The sequence below is a fragment of the Brachyistius frenatus genome, unplaced genomic scaffold (assembly GCF_029030835.1).
Source record: "Brachyistius frenatus isolate BFR_SWC_R1_liver_20210118 unplaced genomic scaffold, ASM2903083v1 Contig_28, whole genome shotgun sequence".
Lineage (NCBI taxonomy): Eukaryota > Metazoa > Chordata > Actinopteri > Embiotocidae > Brachyistius > Brachyistius frenatus.
This window is the reverse complement of record NW_027210627.1, coordinates 4443285-4469321: the sequence shown is the minus strand read 5'-3', so window position 1 is coordinate 4469321 and position 26037 is coordinate 4443285. Positions and strand designations below refer to the sequence as shown.

Here is a 26037-nt window from a genome sequence, read left to right as displayed (position 1 = left end):
GAAGCAGGGTTGAGGAGGCCATGAGTGGAAACAATGGAGCCAAGATAATCAGAAAAAATGTTTTTAGTTTGTTATGCATCTGAAAGAGTGTGTCTGTACCAGTCTTGTGTGTGACATAGATTGGTGTGCTGGACGCGGGGCTGTCTCCTCTACCGGTCACAGCGTAGACCGTGATCGTGTAGTCAGTACCAGGCTTCAAGTTATTGATGGTGGCAGTGGACTGAGAGCCGGGCACGGTGAACTCTTTAGGATTACTGTGACCTCCTGGATGAAGATTAACAGTGTCACAGATTTGAGCAAAAATAAGACTTAGTATTTCCAAATGCAAAAGTTTCACAATAAATGGATGAACAATAAAAAAAAAAACTGTCCTTCTCAGCAAAAACCCTTAAATAAATGAAGTATATGATCTATTTTAGGTTTACCTGACTCTCCATGTGTGATCCTGTAGTAGCGCACAGTGACTGGTGGGGCAGCCCAGCGGACAGTGATGCTCATGGGGGACGAGTCTAGAACTTCTAGGTCTGTAGGAGCATCAGAGACTGGACAAAGAACAAATCATGAACAACATGTTGGTGATAACATGGTGAGTAAATAGTGTAAGTAAATCTGGTGTTTCATACTTGTTTTCTGTTTCCCACTGAGCGGCAGGCTCTCTTGTGTCCCGCTCACTGCGAAGATGTTGACCAAGTACTCCGTGTCCGAAATGAGTCCCGTCAGAGTGAAGTGGCCCCTGGAGGGGGGCAGCCTCTCGTCCTTGGCTCTCCCACCGCTGGCCATTTGGTAACGGATACGGTAGCCGGTGATTTTGCTCTGGGGAGCAAGCCAGTGGACAGTGAAAGAGTTGGTGAAGACCTCAGAGAAACGAAGGCCGACTGGTGAATCCAGAGCTGAAGGAGGTTGGGAGACAGAAAAGGATGAATAAATACTCAGTTTTAACATATCAGTGGCTGACTCTAAACTGATACACTTCGGGTCTCAAGTCAGATCAAATAAGGATCACCTGTTTTCTTGGTGCCGACGAGAGGAGAGCTTTCTCTCTGCTCATAGACACACACCACGCTCACCAGGTACTCGGTGTTAGGCAGCAAATCTGTGGACAAACACAGACAATATAAATATAAATGTAACTATTTGTGTCTGCACGTTACTGTGCATTATTTGTGCGTGTTACAACTTACTCTTTAGCACCACATTGTTAGTGCTGCCTCCAACGCTGGTTTCTGTAATGTCATCTTCATCGTCAATGGGGTGATACCTGAATAATACAACAACAAAGAGTAATTTCTGTTATGTTTCTGACACTTGAGTGCACCAAAATTAGTGTGCCTACAAAAAAACAGGTAAGCAGATGTTATATTCCTTCTCGTACCTAATGAGGTAGCTGTCAATGTCAGCCGTGTTTGGGACGCGGGGAGAGACCCAGGTGACTTCCAAACTGTCTGCTCCAACCTCACCAAAGCCCAAATCAGTGGGAGCTGGCACAGCTATTGGAAGAGAGAACAGCAAAAGGTCACATTAGATTTAACAGATTTGTTACTGCTTGTAAAAGAAGTTCAGGGAATTATAATAATTCGATTAAAGAGAAAAGAGACAAACGAAAGGGGAGAAAACAAACAGGAAGAGAGAGAAACATGGACATATAGAAATGACTAAAAGAGTGAAATACACACACTAACATCAAGTGTGTGTCAGTGTAAATTTATGTCTGAAGTTTAACGGCATCTTAAAAGTGAGAGAACAAGCAGTGTTTGCTCTATGGGAGGCAAAATGAGCCGGAGTATGATAAAACCTCGAAACTAAATCCAGATGGTCCACGCGTACACCGACACAGAGGAGTATTAAACTGACAACGCAGCATGCAAAGCAATTACATCGGCAACTTAAAAGGGTTTTTATTTGAAGAGCCATGTCACAGGGTTAAGAACCGTATTACGTCATATAATCGTAACACACACAAGGTCGTTTGTGATTCCCCTCACAGGCAACTTAAATCACATTACCCATCAGCCTGAAGGAAAGTCAGTTTGGTATTATGATTTATAAATGAATGGCTCTTATAACAAGAAACATGGCTCTTACAGGTCTGCTGAGTGAGCGTGGTGGGTTCACTCTCGCCGTTCTCCGTCACAGTGATCACGCTGATGTCGTAGCCGATGCCGGGCTCCAGTCCGTAGACGGTGTAATGACCAGTCGTCGGCAGGACCATGTCTTCAAAGATGGGTACGCTCTCGCCAGCTGCGACCACCGTGATCCTGTAACCAGTGATAGCTGTGGTGTTGAGCGGCGACCAGTTGAGGCTGATGGTGGTGTCGCTCACATCCTCGAAGCTGAGGTCAGTCAGCTGTGGTACTTCTGGGTGGCGGGAAAAGGAGGGTTTGGGGCGAGGCGGTGGGGGGGAGTGGAGGAGAGGGAAGGAAGAAAAAAAGGAAACAGACACACACAAGACAAAACAAAAACAAAACAAACAAGAAGCAAAGACGAAAGAAAAGCGAAGGCACAAGGAAAGAAGAAGCAGGGGTTAAGCTGAGCATCAAAAATGGTCCACTTCCAGGAGGGTGACAGACTCAACATGTCACACTAATGGAAAGGCTCATGGAAGTTTGCTTCTACTGATATATATATTACCATCTAGTGAGGCTATTCAATGAAGTGTCTCCATTGAAAATTCTTAATATATATACGCAGACAGCAAAGCATTAAGTGTTGCAGTTTTGCAGTCACTTAGCAGCTGGAACAGAGCTATAACAGCAGTGCTACTAGAGTAAGAGCTCGTATAAAGTTACATGTTGAAAGTTGATGTGTTATTTCAAAATATAAACTTTCAACATAATGTTATTTTAGATATGTGCTTCTGCAAATGATAGCATGGTCTTACCTGTGTAAACAAAACGTACAAAATGCATTTTGAAAAGGCACCTTATTTTTTATTTTATTTTCTAGGATCGAACATACAGTGCACACTCCAGGGGCTTAAAAACCCATTAAAACCTCTAAAATCTGTTTGTAAACTTCTTAAACTCACCCGGTGTGATGATGGTCGACACAGGAGCGCTCTCCATGTCATCCTTCACAGTAACCACACTGACGTTGTACTCCACACCCGGACTGAGGTTTTCCAGGGTGCAAGAGTTCTGCCCCGCCTCCACGAATTCCTCCACACTGTTTCCTTGTTGCCCATTGGTGGGAGCGCACGTCACTTTGTAGCCAGTGATGTCTTGGAGAGAGAAGGAGTTGGAGAAAGTCAGATAGGAAAGATGTCAAGATGTCTGATTGATTATTTGAAATGTGATTAAATGTGACTTGATCATTTGTCTTTTATGCACATGTGGGGGCGTATTTGCGCGTGTACCTGGTGTACTGGCTCTGTTCCACTGGACCATGAGCTCACCGGTGCCGGGATTCGACTCCAGGTTGAGATCAGTAGGGGGAGACAGAGCTGGAGAGGAAGAAAAAAACAGATCAGAGCAGGAGAAAATAGAAAAGAGTATAAGATTTAAAAGGATGTGGAGGAGTAAGAGAGAAAACAGAGGTGAGTAAAAAAAAATAATTAAAAAAAATACATGAATACATGGTTTACTTACGAGTGACAACACGACGTGTGACCGCCGCTCCTTGCTCATGACCGTCAACGACTGGCTGGATGCTGTAGGTGTACTCCACTCCCGGAGTCAGACCGGAAATGTAAATACTTCCCGAGTCAGAGGTCACGTCTCTCGGGGCTTCCCCACCCTGACTGGGCCGTACTGTCAACTGAGACATGAATGCACACAGAGTCAGAGACACACGGACTGCGGGTACAGGAGGTAAAGGTCACAGGTCAGTGTTTTCCCAAGAACATGGAGGCCAGAGGAAAATTCTCATCTCTGGTGTGACATAGTCTGACCAATCAGATTTAGCTCTGGAGTTCTGAAGTTCCCATGTGATCTAACTCTGAAGAGGCCTTGACTGAAGCAAAAGTAGCTGGAATGTGGTTTCAACATCAAACAGAAGGAAATGTATTCATTTAAGGACAATTACAAAATCCAGTCGCTGGTTTTAAGGGACAGAATGGAAACATGGTCAGATTTATAGCTTCTTATGCAGTATTTAACTTTGTGTGTTATGTGTAAGCAGTGAATGTACCTTATATCCAATGTGGGGAATGGGAGTCCAGGAGATTATAATGGAGGTATCCGTCACATCAGTGTTGAAATGAGGAGCATTACCCATGGGTGGGTCTAGAAACACACAGAGAGTAAATGAGCGTTTTGATAAGTTTTAGTGTCTTAGAACGCAAAAAAAAAAATACAACATAAGTGTTTACATGTACTCTAGTCACTCAATTATATCTTGACGAGTATTCAAACTGACCGATTATAGTTTCTGGAGATAAACACCATTACTAGTATTTTCAGGGTTTACTTGTGCAGCTATTCTAAAATTGTACTTAAAGTTATGTTCATAGAAATGTGGAAAACATCCAAATTTAGAGAATAATAAGAAATTAAAACGTGTCACTTTTAAAACTGCTGAAAAACAAAATCATAATCTCACTTTGTCACACGAGTACCAGCTAGGCGAAGTGACCACAAAAGCTTTACAGGCAGTCGTTAGATGAATGCAGCGGGAACTCACTCGTGGTGAACACGGCAGTCTCTCCTTTGCTCAGCGTGTTGTCCTGCTCTGCGTGCAGCGTAGCCGTGTACTCTGTGTGAGGCTGCAGGTTGAGGAGGGTGTACTGAGAGAGGCGGGCGGGCAGGCGAAGCTGCTTGGGGTTGGAGCCCTCAAGGTTGAGGAAGAGACGGTAGCCGGTGATTTTGGCCTGGGGTGCGAACCACAGCATCACCGCACTGTCCTCGGTCACGTTGGTGAAATGGATGTCTGTGGGGTCGTCTGGCTCTAGAAAGAGACACATCAATAAACAAGCGTTAGATATAACATTACAGACGTTGTCATCACATTACATATGGGACTGTGCGAAACGTCAAACACTCTAGATGTTTACATTCTTATCCTTCATGCAATACCAGCCTACATATTATTTTCCAAAACATGCCACAAAACTATGGATGGCTTTTCAATCTTACATGCGGTAGCTATCTAATACCTTATTCATAGCCACTGCAACATTTTTTAAATGTGTAACAATTACTTCAGTCAGGGAAGGTGGTTAAAAAAAAATCCCTGTGATGTACTTCTTTTGGGAAGCAAGTCTGAGGTCTATTTGTATTTGTGTCTCTCTAATTTAAAACCCGTTTTATACAACTGTATATATTAACCTCCCTGTGTGGTCATCTGTCAAACTCACTCGTAGTTCGCTCCCCAATCAGTGGTAAACTTTCCTCTCCGTTGTGAATGGCGTAGACGTTGAAGCGGTACAGTGTGCCTGGCTGAAGGTGCGTCACTTCGATGTAGGAGTTTTGGCTGACAGGCAGAGTCATCTCTCTCTGAGGAGAACCAGACTCATCAATAGGAACCGCGGTGACCCGGAAACCAGTGACGTCGCTGCCAGGGACTGGACCAGGTCAGAACGATTTTTTTGTCGAACACCTCAAAGAACTGCAGGTCGGTGGGGGAGGCCACTTCACCTGTGGACACACACAAAACAAATACTTAGCATCAAAGTTCTTTAATAATGAGTAGATTCCATTTATGTCTATTATTGTCTTTCTATATCTTAAAGAAAAATATATTTGTATTTTAGTGCCGAGTTAGTCAAAACTGTAAAATGTGAATAATAGCTCTTCTCTGAGTGAAAAGATAACTATCATACAGCTGTTGATGAATGCATGAAGAAGTGTGTGGGGGAAAAAACATAACTCATAACTTCTAATACATAACACAAAATGGAAGCTTATATAAAAGCATAATGTTTAGATACTGTAGGAATCACAGAATTTAAGTTCCTTACTATCCAACACTAAAGTTGATGCCTCTCGCCATCTTAAACAGGCAATAAAGAAAATTAAAATAACAAACTCAGGGGGTCGCATTTGAAAAAGTTAAACAAGGTTAAATATGTGAAAATTCCATTCAATTCCCTGACCTCATTGCTGTGATTTTATCATCCAGGGGATTGAAAACAACTTTTTGATAAGCCATTCAGCGCATTTGCTTTCATGCTGCATATCATCAAAGCACACTTTGGATTACACAGTGTTTACATAACAGGCTCATGGGTGTATGAGCAGGTTAACACAACACAATTTCTACAGAGAAACAAATGCCAAATGATTGCATTGCTCTGGATTTCAGAGAGATAGGAAGGCAGAACACAGAAATGTTTTTAAACAGGAGACAGATGTGAAGAAAAGCTGGACTGAAAGCAAAGAAAGAGAAGGGAGAGATAGATGGAGATCTGTGATGGAGAAAATAAATTAAAATATAAAAGAAAAGTCGCGATTATCAAGTGGAGATGTCTGAACCGATTCATCTTTTGTTAGTTCAAACCTTCATAGACTGAAGTGCAGATGCAAAGTTCAAAATGACTCAGCTATGCTTTGGATTAAACAATTGCGCTTTCTGGGAAGAGCTTTATGCTGAATCTCATGACTGCTGTTCTTCAAAAACATTTGAACTTTAAAACTGTTCACTGAAGACCTGCAAAGACCTACAAAAGCAAATCCAATCAGATGCGGCTGCTATGTTTAACATTCATGTAAATACCGTACATTATAACTGTTATATGACAACGTCTGATGTGAGCACCAATTCTGCACTAAACCCAGTGGATAGTGCAGCTCAGACAACACTATAAAACACACCAATATGTCATGGTGTGCAGGTTCCAGGGTGGAGGAGGGTTCCCCTGTCTGTCCAAACAAGAGGTCAACGAGGTCATGCACCTTTAATCCATTTTACAAACAAGTATCCACACACAAGGACACACACTTTTCCAACATCTGCATGACTGCACCAACAGCATGTTGGACCTGGCAGATGGAGAAGTTTTACATAACTCCAGAGGAGCAGAGTATGAGTGCAACAGCTGTGAACTCAATGACTTCACTTTTCATTGGAAAACTCTTCTTATTCCTCGTATTGAGTATTGGAACATTCTGCAGAAATCGCTAAATAGGCCACGAGATGACTTTCAGGTTGGTTCCCTTATGACAAGAGAAATAAATCAAATTCATATGAACATACAGCGAGTAATATAATCTGAGTGATGGGATAAAATTTGAATATCTAAAGATCACCAATAGGTCGATTTTTGGTCACTGCACAACAAATACTGCTGCGAACAGAAAAAGGGGACACGGTTTCCCAAAGTTTATCAATCCCTACATGTTTGAGAGCCAGACAAACCCAACTATTGTGGTAAATATCAGCCAGTAACACACCTTTGCAGGACGACTTTGGTTTGAGCTGGTAGAGGGGACTATATGAAAAACTCGTGGATGTAAAAACAAGCAGCTGTGGATATAGTAAATGAAGAAAACGGCCCCAACATATTGAGGAGTTTGTCCAGGAATCCAAAGATTTTGTTTGACAATCTCCTTCTTGCTACTCACAATCAGAAACACATCACATACAACCTTCTTTATAACCGTACAGGCTTCCTGACTTCCTTCTCCTGTATAAATGTTAGTTCCCCTTTGCTGAACACGAGTCATTTACCTGGCCTAGAATCTCCAGAGGTGTTGACTTGTACAAAGATAGGCTCGCTCTCCAGGCTGTCCTCCACTGCGTAGATACTGATGTTGTACAACTTCCCAGGTCGAAGGTCGCTCAGAGTCACAGATGTTGCCGTGTCAGGGAGAGTCAGCTCTGTGCTTTCACCTTCGACTGACGGCGTGTAGACGACGCGGTAGCCTGCACGGAGGAAGGGAACGTACAGTTCACTGTGTGTACAAATGACTAGATTTTGGATGTGACTTCACAATAGTGTCATAACATACCAGTGATGGGAGCCAGTGGTTTATCCCAGCTGATCACAATGGAACTTTCTCCCACCTCCTCTACTTCGTGCTCTTTGGGAGCATCGGGTGCTGTGATGGAAATTAAGTATGAAAAGGAAAATTATACCCACTTTATCATTTGATTTAAACTAGATATCAGTCTAGCAGCAGTCATTTTTGTGCCTTCGATGAGGGGGAAACACTACCAGATAAGAAAGGTGATAATATAAAATAAGTGAGAGTGCTGACCAGTTGTCTGTGAAGTAGTAAGAATGAGGTTGTCCTCTTCGCCATCTGTAACCTCGTAGACGTTAACGTTGTACTTCCTCCCAGGCAGCAGCTCATTAATGTTCACTGAGGTAGTCGAGCGGGGCAGGTCTGACAGGAAACACATATCTTGTATTAATACATCTCTGAAGAATGAGGGGGGGACTCTGTGACAACATTTTCATCTTTAGGAATAGTAATTTTGACACTATCTGACTCTATTCTGTACTTACCTAACACAATGGGCTGTCTGGTGGCTTGTCCCTGCTCACTGAGCTCATACTCCACTCTGAAACCAGAAACGGTGTCGGAGGCAGAAACCCAGGAGACGACGAAGCTGCTGGAGGTAATTTCGGTCACCGACTCCGAGATGTCAACCATAAGTGGAAGCGGGGTGGTCTCACCTTGTGATGTAGCCACTACAGGAGAAACAGAGACAGATGGATGGAAAACGTGAGAGCTGGTTACTTGCCGCCTCTGATTTCAGGACTATAAAAACTGGCCAGGACACCCTTACTTAAAAATGTTATATAAATCGCAGTGAAGACATTCTGATTGAATACAGGTTAAATTTAAGGAATCAAAAAGGAAAACAAAATTGTTTATATTGATGTTGAAACTCATTCCTAGATAGCCGTCTTCAAAATAATTTTCCAGATTTTGGAAACCAGGCTCAGTTGATTACATTCAGACAAATATTTTGCACCGACTAAGCTATCATTGAGATCTGTCCACTCCCTTAACTCACATGATCCGTAAGTGGTGGTGAAGTCAAACCGTGTGACCTCCCTGCGTCCAAACCGCAGCACGCTGATCAGCTGACCCTCGTAGGTGATGCCCGGTTTGAGACCAGAGATGGTGTAGGAGTGAAGATGGCCAGGAATCACCACCTCCCTCCACGGGCTCTGAGTGTTTTTCTGTAAAATGTGATGAAATGTTTTAAATTATGAGATATTGAATGTTTGAGATGCCAATAGACACATTAAGATCAGGTCCAGTGAAGAGATGGGAAATAAGAGGCATCGATTTCTGTGTTTGCCGTGTTGGTAAATCAGAAAACTCACCACTTTCCATTTAAGGATGTACTGGTTGATGTGAGCAGATGATGGGGCGTTCCACTGAATAGGGTGGGAGTTGGGTTGGTTTCCAGATTCTGTTATGATCACCTGAACAGGACGGTGACCACCTGGGAGAGAAACACAGCACAGAAAGAGGAGTAAGCACAGCAGCTTCTCTAGGGTGCATGATCAGAATATTTTGATAGGGATAAAGATCTAATATCAATGCTGCTTGTTTACTGTAAACGGTATCGTAACTAAAACATAATGCCAAATACAACCTAATGGCAACACACTGCTGTGTACAATATGAGTAATTTCAAAACACCAACAGCTTTACATAACCCAATCTAAGAGTGAGTATCAGTGAGCATGCAGCAGTGTTTTCCTGAACACAACACAGACAGAGTTGAGAAAAACTAGCAGGTCCTTGTGAGATTCCAGCATAGACTTCAACTGCTGGAGGAGAGAAGACTTTTACTCTGCTGTCTCTACTTCAAATCTTCTCTGTTTCCACCGCGTTTCCCAATCTTCCCAGTCCTCTGGGACATACAAATAAGACGAGCAAATATAGTAAATACATGACACTGTGAAATGTCACACTTACATGAAGCTCTTATACCGCTCATTATTTCCTTTGACAGACAGAATTTCTTCTTTTATTTCCTATATTTAACTTCAGTTAGGATTGCTCCACTTTGTACGGTACTAATGAACAGCAAATATCACAGAACTAAAGAGTAAATTATCACAACAATCCACTCGTTATGAAACAACACTGTGTCTCATTAATTGAATCAAACAGATGCTTAATCAAAAATTGCCGAAATAAGTTTAATTTACCATCCAACATGACCTATTGTGAAGTTAACATGGCAAGCAACGACTAGGTGTGAGTAAAAACCCCTTTAAAACAATCCAGAATAAGGTCTGATAACAGACCTTATTGTGGTGGACAGGGACTTTTTCCAACCCTCAAACATGGATTTCATTGCTTAATTCAACTTTTCGAGTCTCATTGCAGACAATTATATAAGCAGAAGCTCAAACTTGTAGTATCTGTACTAGCTACGAGAATACAAGAAGAGTATCGAGTCGTCTCTAATGTAAACAGAAGTCATGTGGCGAACAGACTCCTGACATAAGCTGTGCTGATAGAAACTGGTAGCGTCTATAAAGAACTGAGGTTTTCTAACCACTTTTCCAAATAGCAGACCTGTAATCAAAGTTTCTGAGCAAGTGGCTCGGTTAACCAGAAGTTGCTAGCAGATATACAAACCTCAAAAACAATCTGGGACCAATTACGGCCTATTACAGACCCACAGGCCACTGGCGAGGGGAAGGGTTACGCAGAATCAGATGTGGGACGCGCAGGAATACGGATGCACACTTGCAGCGGATTTACTCAACATGTTCACACACACACACACACACACACACACACACACACACACACACACACACACACACACACACACACACACACACACACACACACACACACACACACACACACACACACACACACACATCTGTGTACGAGCACACGCACATGCATGTCAAATTCACCTTTATGTTCCAAACATAGACATAACATTCATTCTTGATGCAGACAGATGCAGGGCCAGGTGGTGATAAGGACCAGACTAAAGGGAAGTCATGTTGGGAGTCATTGTAACAATAAGAAATGCCCCAAAAGATGAAATTACACCTCAGACAAGGAGACATAAACACAGACTGTAGACAAGAAAATCTTTTTTTTTTTTTTTTTTTTTAGGAGATCGTATCAACGTATGTGCCAAACCGGAGAGTTGCGAAAACCTTAAAAAAAAAAAAATCCTTCACTGGGGTTTTCCACTTTTACCTTTTATGGTGTTTTACATGGTAAGCCAACTGAGTTTGAGTCTGGATCTGGCTCTAGCTGCCCCTAAATCTTTGCATGCTGTATTTTGGAAGCCTAGGCATGCTCGCACACACACACACACACACACACACACACACACACACACACACACACACACACACACACACACACACACACACACACACACACACACACACACACACACACACACACACACACACACACACACACACACACACACACACACGCACACACACACACACACACACACACACACACACACACACACACACACACACACACACACACACACACACACACACAGAGCAAGTTCACAGCTGGTTGCTATTATGGCCACTTACAGCAGAATACTGGCCTACATTTTGTATCTCCCGTCAACCTGCTTCACATACAGAGCAAGCGAGTAACAGTTGAAATGTTCCTTTACATAAAACCTGATCAGCCTGAAGCCGTTTCAGCCTGCACAGCTTTACAGGTCCACTTAGAACTCTATACTGACATATTCATTCATGCTGTGGGACTGAAATGGTTTCGTTCATCAAAATATCAAATACATACAGCAAAAGCTCATCATACATGTGCACCGCTGGAGAGTGGAAGGTGATAGGAACATTACACAATGTTATATTCAGGAATGCCACCAGGTAACAGTAAAGGAAACCAAGGAAATCTACAGAAAAACAGAAGTTGTTTATAACTTCACAGGGTTGAATTGTATCTCACGCTAAACAATGAGAAAGTCCAGAAGGAAAAGTGCCACCGGGTAGCACAACGTTGTCTGTTATAATGGCAAAGGTGTTGGATACCTTAAAGGTAAACAACAAGGTTGTAAAGGAACACAGACAACACATGCAACAGGTAAGAAAGTAAATGATGTGCAAAGGAAAACTATTCCTTTCCAGACAAAACTGTGAGAACGATTTTGCTGGTTTGCGGAGTTCGATTCAGCCGAGCTTGAGTTCAAGTCATTACAGATGATGCAACTTAACCACCAGGGATACATCATGTTGTGCAGCGAGGCATGACTTTGTTCTGAATGACGCTAGCTAAAGACTTAAACTGAGATTTATTTAAAAGGTGATTGTTAAAATCCACCAAACAGAGCTGTTCAATGAGCTTTGGTTGGTAGTGGGTGTGAGTCGGGGTTTTATACTCACTCGCACACACCCCTTGCACTGTGGTGTTTTGTACAGCTGTGGCAACAACACAGGAGATGTGCCACATGCTGGCAAGAACAAAGGCTAAAAGTGTGTGTGGGGGGAGTGTACTTGTAAAAGAGGAAACCTCCCCCCACCTCTCCTCCCTTCTCTGTCTGTTTCACATCAAAGTCAAGGGCCTCATTTTCGAGGTGTCTTAAACAAACATTGTTCACTGCAAGGGTTGCAGCACAATTTGTGCAAGTCCACAATTTGGAGAGGGATGCTGCAAAAACTGACCAAGGTGGGAAATAAAAGAACAAAGTCCAGACTGTGAAAGGCAGCCAGAAAGCTGGGTGCTCACCGCAGCCTGATAAACCCAGAAGCCATTATAATGTGATCTGTCTTAGAGTAAAAAAAGTATTGTTACAAAGCCTAATCTTGTAAAGTTAGTCTTACCAGGGTATGACTGCTGGGGCTCGCAGCTGAGCTCTCCAACACCGTTGCCATAGCAATAGCACTTGTACATAATTCCATGGATGACTTTATCCCAAGACTCTCCGATCTGGTAGAAAGCTCTCGTCTCTGGCTCCTGGCACTGATCTGATGGCAGAGTCAGAAAAACAGCAGTGAAACAGTGTATAATAACAAGGATTTTAGAGCGGCACAAATACAGCTCCCCCCAAAAATGTATTTTTCACATCTCAGAGCCTGCAAATGAACTAACAAGAGAACATATCATATGATGTGTGAAGGAAGCACAAACTTAAATACATGGAATTATCAATCCATTTACTGAATGCTTTTTAGAAGTTAGTCTATACAGATTTTTTTCATCCTTGCAAATTTCCATTCCCTAAAACTCGATATAGAAAGATACATTTTAGACCTTATTAATCCCACAGTGGAGAAATTTGGTAAATAATTGGTAAATAAACCCATAAAATGATAAAACCCACCAATGGCATCACACTTCCAGCGGCCACGTCCCTGTCCAAAGCAGGTGCAGTTCATCATGTATCCTTCTTCATGCTGTTTGGTGAAGGTCTGGTTAACCTCGTAGGCGAGACCATCCACACTGCACTGGTCTGCAACAGACACACAAACAGACTTGTAACAAAACATGCGGTGACATGGCAGAGCAAATGTAAAAATAAAACGTCCTCTCCGAATACCTTTCGGCTTTTAAATATTTGCACTCCTGAACTCTGTGTGTGTCTGTTGTGAATGCTGTGTGTATGTGTGTGTGTGTGTGTCTGTCTGCATGCTTCGCAGGTGCAGCTGCGGCCATATAAAATCCAGGTGTGCAAGCTCACTTTTGACCTTTTGGCAGGCGAGTGATTATATCACACGTGACCTTTCACCTCTTCACTCAAGCAATTCTAATACCGGTCTCTAATTACACCACATGTAGAAGAAACGCCTGCCACACTGGAAACTCTCAATCACTCATTCTTCACACACCTTTAAGCTGCGAGTAAGCGACACAGCTCCATTCTCCCCTGCCGTTGCCAACGCAGGTGCAGCGCATCATGTGACCGAGGACATCGTGCCGTTTGTCCCACTGGTCACCGATGCGGTACATCACTCCTTCGCTTGCTGTGCACACTTCTTCGTGAGCTAAAACACACAAAGATGAAAACATTTACAAGAGCAGGTAATATGTCAGGATCTTGATCCAGTCCGACTCCAGCAGCTACGCATTTTAGTCCCGTTTCTGTTTTTAATGCTCAAAACTCACACATAATTTGAGTTATAAAACACAAACTGAATTCCCACACGCAGGAATGCATCTACACGAACATTTTCTTGGCAACGCCAGCTTCAGGAAACAAACACATTATACTGAATGATCCCTCTCGGAGATCGCTGACTAGACCCTACAATTATAACTCAGGGCTGTAACGGAAACAACCATCACAGAACACCTGTGTCTATAGGAAGAGAAAAAGAGATTAAACAGCTGTCTTGTCTTCTTGGGTGTATGAATGACTGTGTGTGTCCACCACATGTTCTCAGTTAATTAGAAGAGGGAGTCGGTTTTAATCGGAGATAGAAAGTTTGCAAAAGTGGGTGGGACAAGCAGAGACCTGTCTTAAATGTGTGAGTGTGCATGCGTGTGATGGAAAATATTTCAGTGCAGGTTTAAACCTCTTTTGTGAGTGTTGACCTGTATTCAGTTTAAAAGGAGGCAGAGCAGCCGAAAAAAGGCAAAAAGAGTCATTTATTGCTGAATCAGATAAATCAGTTACAGGTCAAATGTCTGATATGTCTTCAGTGGCAATGTAAAAACTGACAGACTGATAGATCTACTGTATTTATGGGGCTATTAAGAAGGAGATCATTGGATGATCTGCTGTCTTGGAGTCCAGACAAGGCTTTTCTATGCTTGGAACAATGTGGACCAGACCATCTAATTCTTGAAAGTAAAGACTTTAGACTTGGTTTGGTGGTTGTAAATTAAGGGCTGCGGCTGAGGCAGAGACACAAGAGCTGGACATGTTCAGGACACAGTATAGGACAGTCAAGTACCTCGGCAGTGGTTAGAGAGAGGCCAGGTCCAGGTTCATCCAAAATTAGACCTTATAATTAGATTGTTGGCTGCTTGGACAACTCATAATCCCTAGGATTTGATATAGTTTAGTCAGTATAAAAAGTCTGTTAACATATTGTATGTCACTAATGACGTTGTACTTTTGGAGTGAAATAATTCTTCCCTGCCGAAAAGATTTATCACCAACTGTGAGACGAGAGATTCAGAGGAGATGAACCAAAAGATAGGAATGAACATGAGAAAATAATTTGTTGGAGCGAAAGGAAAACTTCGCTCCCAAATGCATAATGCTGATAAGGAAGTACATGTGGTCATGTTTTGGTGTGGTTTCCAGGAAGTAAAAAGATTGTGATGGTGGATCTAACAATGTAAATGATGCAGGAGAGCATAATGGAATTGAATCCGGGATGTGGGTTAAGGCACATTAGCAGACAGCGGGTTTTAGTGTATCAGATCATGTTTAAAGAAGATTGCTGCAGGTGGAGCCGGAGGGCCTCCAGACCTGTTTAAATAGCGCCATTAACATCTCGACAACCGTGTTTGTTTTGACAATCCCTGTGAAGTCATTAATGCCAAATATCAAAGGCCCCCTGCTGCTTTGACAGCTGGACTGAGTTTACCACAGACAAACTGCTCTGACAATAGCTAAAGTGCATAAACTCCATTTTTTTCCCCCCCTTGTTAAAATCTTGACAGGGTGTTTTTAACAACAGAGTGGCAGCCGGAAGGTGTTCGCCAGAGTGAGGTGAGCATTTAAAGGAATTCTGAGGAAAAATGTTTTGTCCATCATACAAAAAAAAGCATGAGTTTACTATTCTATGGTCTACATGTGAGAGTGTCATTTCAAAACATCTGGATGTAACAATCTACTGACTTCAGATCAGAATTAAACAACAATAAAATATAACTGGATGCTATTGACCCCATTTTAAAGACATTGAAAGCAATTCCAAGAACTCCCATTTGTTGTGTTTAAGGGGCTTTGGCATCTACAATCAACTTTGATTCACTATAAAGAGCTGACATAATAATGTGGTTTCTAAATGAGACTTTATGCCCTGGTGAGACACAAACATGCGTCAGCTCTGAGGTTTAAATAAGTTTGTATTAATTTTACAGCATGATGGGAACATCATCATTACCATTTCATTACTCCTTCACAGACGTCAGAGCCAGTGACCTGCTGTTTCACTGGCTTCAGCCTCTTTTGCTACCCATGGAGACCTAAAGTGAATTTGACTCTGCTATAAATAAAAGGTGTAAGAACTGTAAATGAGCTATCTGCTCCAACTCCTTTTTAACATGAGTCTGATAATAGCCTTTATGGTAATTAAATAGGGTTACCCATTAGGTTTTTCCATTGAACACTCTTAAAGCAAAGTCTTTGTTGACTCATGGAGTCAACAGGGGGGCGGAGAAACACTGGGAGGGCCATTCCAATTAGCGGAGCTAATCTTGTTAGCTACTATCATGGCGAGTAAACTGCTGAGTTTATCCACAAATGTTCAGCGAACAAAGCCTGTAAGGCTGAGATCTATCTCACAAAAGAAAGCTTTTTTTTTTTGGTCTAAAATTAAATGTCCGGATGACATTTTGACTAAATGGCCTGAAACGGTTTTAAATGTCACGCAAATTAAAACAAAACCAACAACTCGAACACCAACAATTTATTTTTCTTCCTTTTCTCTCTCTCTCTCTCTCTCTCTCTCTCTCTCTCTCTCTCTCTCTCCATCACACAGACTTACCGGCCATTGGACAGAACCCGAAATGCTGCTCTGCATCATAGTTGGTTGTGGTGCCGCACCACTTCATGCCGTCTCTACGCCCTTCTGCAGTGCAGTCAGTGTAGTTTCGGTCATTGTAGAGGAAGGGAAACTGGCACAGAGCACCGTTAGAGTTACCGCCACGTGTTGCCACAATTGCTGTTAAGGAAAAAAGAAATCATGTATTGGTATTGGCATAATTTATTAATACCCAAAACCCAATATAGCTCTCGATTCAGTCACAGTTGGCGAGTTGTCGTTCACATGCAGCAAATATTACACCCATCCTAGGTTAGCTGCCTTCTTTTTATCCACGCTACGTGTCAGCTAGCATTAAACAACAAAGAAAAAAAAGACAAGAAAATCACATCAGGAGATTAGCTGGAGTGTTTTTCCGAGAGAGAGACTTCCAACTCTCTCTCTTGAAATAAAATTATGAAATAATGCAGTCCGCCAGTATGCATAACAGACAAGAGCCTGAGAAGAACAAATCAAGTAAGTTTTCAAATAAGGGTTTTCTAGGAAAACAAATTATCCCTCGTCAGCTGCTATTTTCCTTTTAAAATTTCGACACAATTCCCATTTTAAGTAACATCAACACATCTGCTCACCATTCTGCTCTGTGCAGAAAGAATATTTCTGGTCTGTCTCAAAGTCAGAGGAGGTGGAACACCAGAGCTGTCCATCACTGCGTCCGTCAGAGGTACAGGAGTGGTACGTCTTTCCCTTGTGAACAAAAGGGAACACACAGGGAAGGCCTCCGGAGTTGCCGCCATACACTGGAGCTGGACCATCTGGATGAAGGCAGGAAAACATATGCATCATTATAACTTGACAATTACATTCACTTTTTGGGTTGTATGTTTAGAGTTAAATTAAATTCTGTTGTATTTACATAGCGTCAAATCACAACACAAGTAATTTCAGGGCACTTAACATGGTAAAGTCCTTAGTACACAAAGGAACCCGACCATTCCCACATCAGAAAAAGCAGGAAGGGAAAAACTCCCCTTTTACAGGAAGAAAAACCTCTGACAGTGGGAAGGAAAAAGTCCCTTTTAACAGGAAGAAACCTCCAACAAAACCAAGCTCAGAGGTGGGTGGTCATCTGTCTCGACCGTTTGGGGTGAAGGGAGAGCAGAGAGAGAAAAGAACCGCATGGCTATCCAAGACAATTAGTTCATTCAACCTACTAATTTAACTTTACAGGTGAATTTCAGCTGACTAATTTTTGGTCTCTGATGTAGGTGAATATGTCCGTATAACCTTCCATGGGAGGCTCAAAATTTAGAAAACATTTCTCACCCCATTGGTCGCAGCTAACTCCATTGCCAAGGCAGGTACAGATCATCTGTTTCGCTCCCTGGTTCTTCATCCATCGCTGGCCAATGAAGAACTTCAGTCCTGTGTCTGTCCGGCAGGGTCCCTCCTGGGGATGCTCTGGCACAGAGGAGGGCTGGTAGACCGCAGGTTGGATGTTGGTGATCACACGGGAGCCAGTGCCTAAAATGCAACATGTGATTCGAATCAAGACATGATGGAGCAATAATGTCAAAAAGCGACAGTAAACACACATTTTTCCCCACTTAAAAAATAGCCAGATATAGAAACTATTGCATGATATGGTACAATGGGCTTACTTAATCACAACACAAGAGAAAAATGTCTTTAAATTCACACCTCTAACTGCTGTACAGCTCTATACAAGACAAAAAAAACCCAAAACAGTTTAAACACTATTATCAGCCACCAAGACGACATTACATGCATTCCACGCGTATGTATGTAAGAGTAAGCTAAAACCACCTATCAAATAATAAAATTTAAAAAAAGGTGCTTTCCATGTGATTGAAGTCACAGCGAGCATATGTTTCCGTCTCACACCCCGTAATCACTTCAAACCACTTGAAGCACATTTTCCCCACCAGCTCTTCCATATTTATTCCTCCCTCTCCAATCCCCTGTTCCCTCGTGCCATTTCTCTCTTCTTGTCATGAGGTCATGATCACGAGTTACAAGACGTGTCTTTCTCACTTCATCACTTGGGACACTTGGCACTTCTTATCTTCCCCCTCCTCACAACATCTGTCACTGGTATACATTCTTCTCTTCACACAAGGAGTGAGAGAGGAGGGGAAGGTGGGGTGGGGAGACTAAAAGAGACAGGGTGACTATCAGTTCTCACCCAGGCCAGTGGTGTGAAGTGAGGCATGTCGTTCACACTTCCACTCCCCTCGGCCGTTCCCTGTGCACAGACACTGGAGCATGTGGCCTCGGGCATCTGTCTTGGTCCAGGTATCTCCAATACGGTAGGAGGACAGAGTATCCTGGTCATTACAGCGATCTATCGGAGAAAAGAGAATGATAACAATTAATATCAAATAACACTGCAGGCATTTTAGGTGGAAAATAGGGTGACAACTTTGCAGACTGCATGTGTAGAAGTCTGCAGGGACTCTGTGGTGGACTGATTCCTCCTGGCCACCATCTGTCTCCATGTTTGTGCCTTCTAACTCGGCCGATAACTTGAACACACGCATGAATTTATTGATGACCTCTGAGGCCACCCTGAAGTCTTGCATGCAACAAAAAAACTAATGGGGAACAACATTCATTATTTTCTGTTGCATCAGCCGGCTTAATTAAGGATGCCAGTAATGGTTTAAATTGGCAACACAGCTGGTTAACAGTTCCTCCACAGCCTGTTAACATCCTCCAACAAATCACAGTCTAAACTTTGCCATTAGTCCTGTCAATATGACTAGAGAGCATTTGTATGGTATTCAATGAGGATTCAACGGATGCGTTTCAACATATGGGACTCAAAAACAGCTGCATTTCAGCAGCGATTAATTGCATTTTCTGCTTGTGTGACTCTGCTTGTTTTTTCCTTTCCAGTTTGAACATGTAGAGTTACATTTGTGTGCATGGAGGACACACACAAAGGCGAATCTTGAATACGAATGAAGCGTAAAAAGAAATGAAAACGAAAAAAAGTCAAACAACATTTTTTAAAGCAGGTCTTACTTCTGGAGGTGCATGTGATGCGTCCACTTCCCTCTCCCAGGCAGGTGCAGTCCACTACCATCCATCCCTGGTACGGCTTCTCCCACGTCTCTCCAACAACATAGGATGTTCCAGCCGAATTGTCATAGCAACGCTCAGCTGTAGGATGCAGAATCATTAACTACTTGGCCAATTAAAACCTAGTTTGTTTACAAATCAATTCTTACACATTAGCACTTAAAAAAACATACCCTAAAATAATGTTTACAATTGACTGTGAAAGATACATACAATAATACACAATAACTGAAATGAAATGTAATGTAATGTAATAACGACAAAATAAAGATAACTAGCAAGCAATTCAGCCAGTTTTCAGACCGGGTATATCCAGCCGTCTGTTAGTCAGTGGCTGTCTGAATGACTCACCGACAGGTTTGCAGGTCCACTCTCCCTTGCCGTTCCCCAGACAGACGCACTCCAACGTGTAGCCTTCCGTTTCATGGGGTCTCCTCCAGGTGTCACCTATCTTATACGAAGCCCCGCCCTCATGACAGCGGTCTGTGTAGACGCAAGTGAAATACGGTTGATTTTAGAGACAATTTTTACCTGCATGTGTGCCTTTAACATAATAAAAAGCAAAAAGAAATGAAACAATGAAGCACACACTCAGACATTTCTCCCATTATCCAACCACATAACTAACTGCAAACAGCTGCATGGCACCAGTTGTTAATCAGCTGCGGAGAGAATGGAGATTTACCAGTTTACTGCCACCAGTGCAGCAGACCAGGATGTAGTAGGCAGAAAAACACGAGATAGGATGTGTGGTCTGAGGTTGGAACTGTTAATTGTAAGAGGCAGCTTCTCATAGATTCACACACACACACACACACACACACACACACACACACACACACACACACACACACACACACACACACACACACACACACACACACACACACACACACACACACACACACACAGAAAAGATACACACTTACTGCCAATGGTGCAGCTGATCTTGCCCCTCCCAGATCCAATACAGGTACAGTCCCAGATCATGCTGTCCTTGGGTCTCTCATAGGTTTCTCCCACAGAGTAGGACCGCTCGTTGATTTTATCGTAGCACTTTTCCTCTGCTGCAGGGAGAATATCAAGGAAAATATGTGTTTTTTAAAGGGGAAATTAAGATATAATGTGAGGAATGATGTAATAAAGATGCTTTGCGCACCCGGTTTAAGAAAATTCAATAACTGCACACAAACTAACCTTCAGGTTTGCTTTTGCATTTGATTCCAGCGACTCCATGGCAGGTACAGACCAGAGTGCTGCCCAAAAATGGCCGTTCCCATTGGTCATTAACGCTATAGAGCTGACCATTCTCTGTACAACCATCTGACCAGAACAAAGGAGATGGGAGAGGGAAAAAAAAAAACCACACTGATGAGACGTTTGAATGGATTAATGCAGCATGAGTTTTTTTTTAAAATTGGAAACATAAATTGCAGCCACTGGAAAACGGTCTAGCCCTAACCACAGCTACAAAACACCGAGCAGTGTGATTTAGACAACAAACAAAAGCCCCTTTAATGTAAAAATAGGCAAACCCTAAATCAGAATAAACATCCTATTGAAAGACAAGACTTCACCCATGTCTGTGAAGTTTACTTAGGATGTGTTAAATTGACTTCAAAGGGTCCCTATGCTGAGTGATAAATCATTTACACAGAGTGGAGAATAATAGCCATCTACTTTTACTCTCTCTCTCTCTCTCTCTCTCTCACCAGACACGTTCTTTGTTCACATCTCATGACTTTACATGCCATGAACATGTCTCCCCCCACACACACACACACTTTTTTCCACTTTCAAACTGATTCCAAAAGGGCCTTTTTTTTTCTCCAATCTGTGAATTTGGATCATTATCGTGGATGAAGCTGAGGTGGACAGGCAAATTACTGGTGGTGGAGGTTAATCCAGTTGACCCCATGATCAGAGATTATGACTGATTATAGTTTTTTTTTATGTGTCATCCACTTTATATATATATATATATATACACACACACACAGTGGTCATCGAAACTTTTGGGTCATTGCAAATGCATGGAGTCAACAAAAGACAGTCAACCGCAAAATATGTTCCCCGTGTATGTCTTTACATATCTACACAAAAGTCTGAAACACACGAGTTAATTTAAAATTATCCGTTCAATTTATATTTCCTCATTTAATATCTCTGAAGTCTGCCAAGTTAATCTCTGGTGGCCCCCGGACACAGGTTTGGTATCAATTTCCTATTACACAAAGTCAACATTATGACTAAACAGCTTACCTTGAGAGGCTGAGGAGACGTGATGCTGCTGCGCCTGACGCCGATTCCTGTGCGTCGCTTTGGGCATGCAGTTCACTGCGCTCCCGATACACAGAGCAACCAGCACCCTGGTTAAGGTGCTGCCGGACATACTGTTCAATGCCAGCCACTCGGTCACTGCACAACGTGGTTACAGGTGCTCCTCGTGCACGTTTTTTTAATATATCACCTGAGAGAAGTCTGTTCCAAAGCACCTCTTTTCCTGCGCTCCACTTTCCTCTTTCAGCCTGCTCCTCTCCAGTCCGCGGCCCCAGTGTGCAGGTTACCACTCTGTGCGGGGAGTGATTTATCTGGGCATGGCTTAGTTTCAGGCGGAGGAGGGAGGTCCAACAAAGACCGACTACCCACGCAGCATGTTAGTGAATCAGACAATCTATTTTTTTTTTTTTTTACGAAACAAAGGTCCATCCAAATATCTGGCCATATTTTTTTTCCAATTTTTTTGTTTTACTATATTTAAACCAAAATGTTATTTAAAAAAAAGTTTTTTGGGGAGTAAGACCGTGGTGGCCACAGGGGCTCAGCATTGCTCTCAGCTCATGACATTTCTGTCCAGGATCACACTTATCCTTCCTGCTGTCAAATTCATCAGATGTGAAAGATAGTAAAGACATGATTAATGAGGTCTGTCACACTGCATTCTCAATTCATAAAAAAAAAAGACCAAAAAATGTAGAAGTCAGTGCTGTTACATATGTCCATGCCAAGGATTACTGGTTCATATTTATTCCAATAACTTGACTTTTGGCACAAGTGATGCAATGCAGTGTATTGGCCTACAGGTTTGAAACAGTATGAGCAATTACTGGCAGGAATTAGGCCACATGGCGTCAGTGTCTGGAAAGTCTCCAGTGGCGTTGCATTTTGCTGTCTGACAACGAGCCATGGGAAGTAGGGTTGTGCACTGCAGGTCTACCGCAGCACCCACTGGTAGATGGTAGAGAATCTGCACGGCAACAACTACACTGTGACATAAAAATAAATCAAAGTAAAATTATTTTTATGTTTTATTTATTTATTTAGTTCTGTTCACATTCTGGTGATATTCTTATTTCAGTAATTACTGAAGAATTGATATTTGGTTCCAAATTTTCCGTCCGGTCGGAAATGACGTTCGACGTCATACACAGAGGTCAAAGGTTCTCACGTCATGTCAACGTCACGTGACCACAAACCGGCGCAGCAGCTCAAGAAAAGCCGAAGCGAAAGCAAAGTGCGTATTTTTCATTCATGAAACCACCAAATAAGAAAAAAAAAAAAAAAAAACGTAAGGGACCGGAATCAACTGACAGCAGTATCTGTAACACACACGATGAAAGACAAATACCTCCGCGGCTGTCTTGCCAGTAAGATAGCGGGGAGCTAACGTTGATCAAGCTAAATGAATGGAGGACGCTAGCGGCTAACAGCGCACGACAAGGCAAGCACCGATATGTCGCCACGAGGTAAGTCTATTAAATTAATTAAATGAATAAAACATGAAGTATAAAAGGCTCAGGTGGTTCTCTGAGGGTTGAAGACAATCGAATACAACAAGTTCAATTAAAGGGGTTGAAATACAAGTAAGTACATTGTGCTTAGGATGCCACTATACAGTTACTATAAAGGCTCATCAGTCTATTATTAACTCAGTTTGATGATCTGATGTCCTCACTTTGCCTGTCAATACTAATTATGTCATGTTATCATTACGGTATTTAGTAAATCTGTCTACCATACCAGCCAGACCGTAGATGTTTTTTTTTTTTTTTTAATCATCAGTGTTTATTGTGTAAATCTGTCTTTCCTACGTGCCAAGCTGCCGCTGTTACATGTGTGTGCCTACATTAAGTCTCAACTCAGTTTTTAATGGCCATGAGAAAACGCTGCACAACCAATGTACATTTTACACCATATATACGATTCACACAGATATTTTCTACATGAGCATTTAGGGTAGTACTCTCACCCCCCCTCCAACTCGTACATTGCGTCATCCCCACAGCACCACCCCCACTTGAAACACGTTCCCACGACTGTGTCTGCAAAGTGTTTATATGTCCAGGTGTTTTCGTGAAAGGATTTACTGTAGTACAAGCTAACTTTTGTAATGTGCAAATCAAGGTCAGAGTTTTTTTTGTTTGTTTTTTTTTTTTGCTTGCTGTCCTTGTCTCTGGCTAAGCTTTTATCCTCCCTCTTCAGTTCTACTCATCTTGACTGTTTGCTCCTTTGCATGACACATTCAACTCTGATTATCCATGTTTTATGTATTTATATGTACATGTTGTTATTAAAAGCCAGGGCTTCATTTAAAAAAAAAAAAAAAAAAAAAAAATGAAAATCCCATTTAATAGTTTGTTCGACAGAACTATTTGATTCAGTTAAAACACTAAAATATGGAATCTCATTTGATGTCATCAAAGCTAATTTATAAAGAGAAAAAAAAAGCATCCAAAAGCTAAATACCTCCAGTCTTCAGCTTACAATGATTACAACACTCTTGGCATCAGAAAGCAAGATCTGCCAAAGGTTTATGTTGACATGAATTGAACTCTTAATGAAAAACACACCTTTAAGTGACGAGGACTACAGTTTTGTACAATGAATGCCGTTGACGCTTGATGTGCAGTTCACATTCTAGACAAATGTACTGAGTGATCCAGCTTGAAATGAAGAACGGCTCACTGGGTGTCATTATTTCCTCTGCAATGTCATGAGCTCAACTGTTAGAGCAGTAAAACAGATTAATTGTCCGTCAGCTGGTAAATTAAGCCCATCAAGCCGCTGTGAAATGGGAATGAAGGCTCTCTGACCTCCATGTTATGTGTCAGGAAATCTATGGCGTGTCGACACATTTCTGAGGTGTTAGAGATATTTTATGTTGGCATCGTTTGGCTCTACTGTGACATCCGTCTTAAACACTTTTGTTTTATTGAGCGTTTGCTCCACATCAGGAGATGGGGATTAGTTACAGTGAAACTTATAATGCCACACCATAACATGAGGACCCATCTGTTACATTTTGCTTATGTGTGGGGGAAAGCTGTTGGCTGGTATGTAGTACAAACTCCCTGAGATCTTTTTTTTTTTTTTTTTTTCTTTCAAAGAAAGCATAGAAGTGAAAAAAAAAAAAAAACACTGAGCAGCTGTGTTGCTGTCAGTACGAAGGTCTGATTGATTATATTTTGAAGCATGAACATGTATGTCATCCCAACTCAAGGGCGGCATTCACAGTTCCTGACGAACCACCTCTAAGCAGAGAAACTCCACGTGTTTTCAGTTACGGACCTATAACACAAATGCAGCCTGCTCGTTGTCTGTCTATATAACTAATGTTTCTGTGATAGTAAACCACACGTTGGCTTCTTTTGTTCTTTCTATCCGTCTGTCTCTCCGTCCTTCTGCCTGTCTTTCTCTCTTTCTGTCTTTCGATCTTTCTTTCAGTCCTTCTCTCTTTCATTCATCCCCCATAAATCCCTGGATCTCTCTCTTCATCGATGTATGGACATGTTTGTTGGGTGTCCATGTCACACAAAGGTCTAAAGGTGAAAAGGTCACCTGCTATACTGTCAGCGGTTTCACACCTTAAATCCATTCCTCTTTATCCGTGAAGGCTTTGACACTGTTATGTCTTTGTTTGTGTTGAACCTGAACTTGGAGCTCGTGACAGCAGAAAACTGCAACGTTTTGCACAGCAGAGGAACAAACAGCTTCAGGCCCTTGTAGCAGAGGAGAGTAAAACAACATGTGTCATTGCTTTGTGCTGTAATAATGAAGTAATCATATCAATATTGTGTCATGAGATAGTTATGTTGCATTAAAATGCAATTATCCACTAAACTGAGGCTAACCATCGGAAACTGCTAGTCATGAGATTAACTGTGTGGTTGTCTCTTTAAGGGTTAGTGGACTCTGTCATCTAAAATAAAAACTTCATACTTTGACACCGTAGATTTGTCTGAAAACAATTTAGCTCCTCCAAAAGAAAAGTAACTGACTTATGGACAACAGTAATTCATCTTTTAGACCACCTCACTTGAATGGCCCAAACTAAATTTGTTTCCTTGGTTACCGTCTGTAAAGCACATCTGCTACTGCAGTGCTGTGAGGCATGATGATGAAGCCGG

The 26037-nt window shown here is 42.1% G+C and overlaps 1 protein-coding gene across 1 annotated transcript in view; it reads right to left on the bottom strand.

Annotated features, from left to right (window-relative positions):
* Positions 1-22170, bottom strand: part of LOC138621117 (fibronectin-like) — a 31653-nt gene extending 9483 nt beyond the window's left edge. Inside the window, 32 exon segments of the mRNA XM_069698931.1 lie at positions 100-264; positions 426-542; positions 624-890; positions 1004-1093; positions 1182-1258; positions 1373-1487; positions 2083-2355; positions 3026-3217; positions 3353-3439; positions 3585-3753; positions 4126-4220; positions 4618-4881; positions 5291-5493; positions 5495-5570; positions 7603-7797; positions 7884-7973; positions 8133-8261; positions 8384-8569; positions 8899-9067; positions 9215-9336; positions 12689-12832; positions 13189-13317; positions 13694-13849; positions 16529-16705; positions 17158-17340; positions 17852-18049; positions 18732-18890; positions 19574-19711; positions 19982-20113; positions 20560-20697; positions 20828-20953; positions 21893-22170. Of these exon segments, the coding sequence (XP_069555032.1) occupies positions 100-264; positions 426-542; positions 624-890; positions 1004-1093; positions 1182-1258; positions 1373-1487; positions 2083-2355; positions 3026-3217; positions 3353-3439; positions 3585-3753; positions 4126-4220; positions 4618-4881; positions 5291-5493; positions 5495-5570; positions 7603-7797; positions 7884-7973; positions 8133-8261; positions 8384-8569; positions 8899-9067; positions 9215-9336; positions 12689-12832; positions 13189-13317; positions 13694-13849; positions 16529-16705; positions 17158-17340; positions 17852-18049; positions 18732-18890; positions 19574-19711; positions 19982-20113; positions 20560-20697; positions 20828-20953; positions 21893-22022 (4891 nt within the window). The 5' untranslated portion in view covers positions 22023-22170.
* Between the last annotated feature and the right edge of the window lie 3867 nt (positions 22171-26037).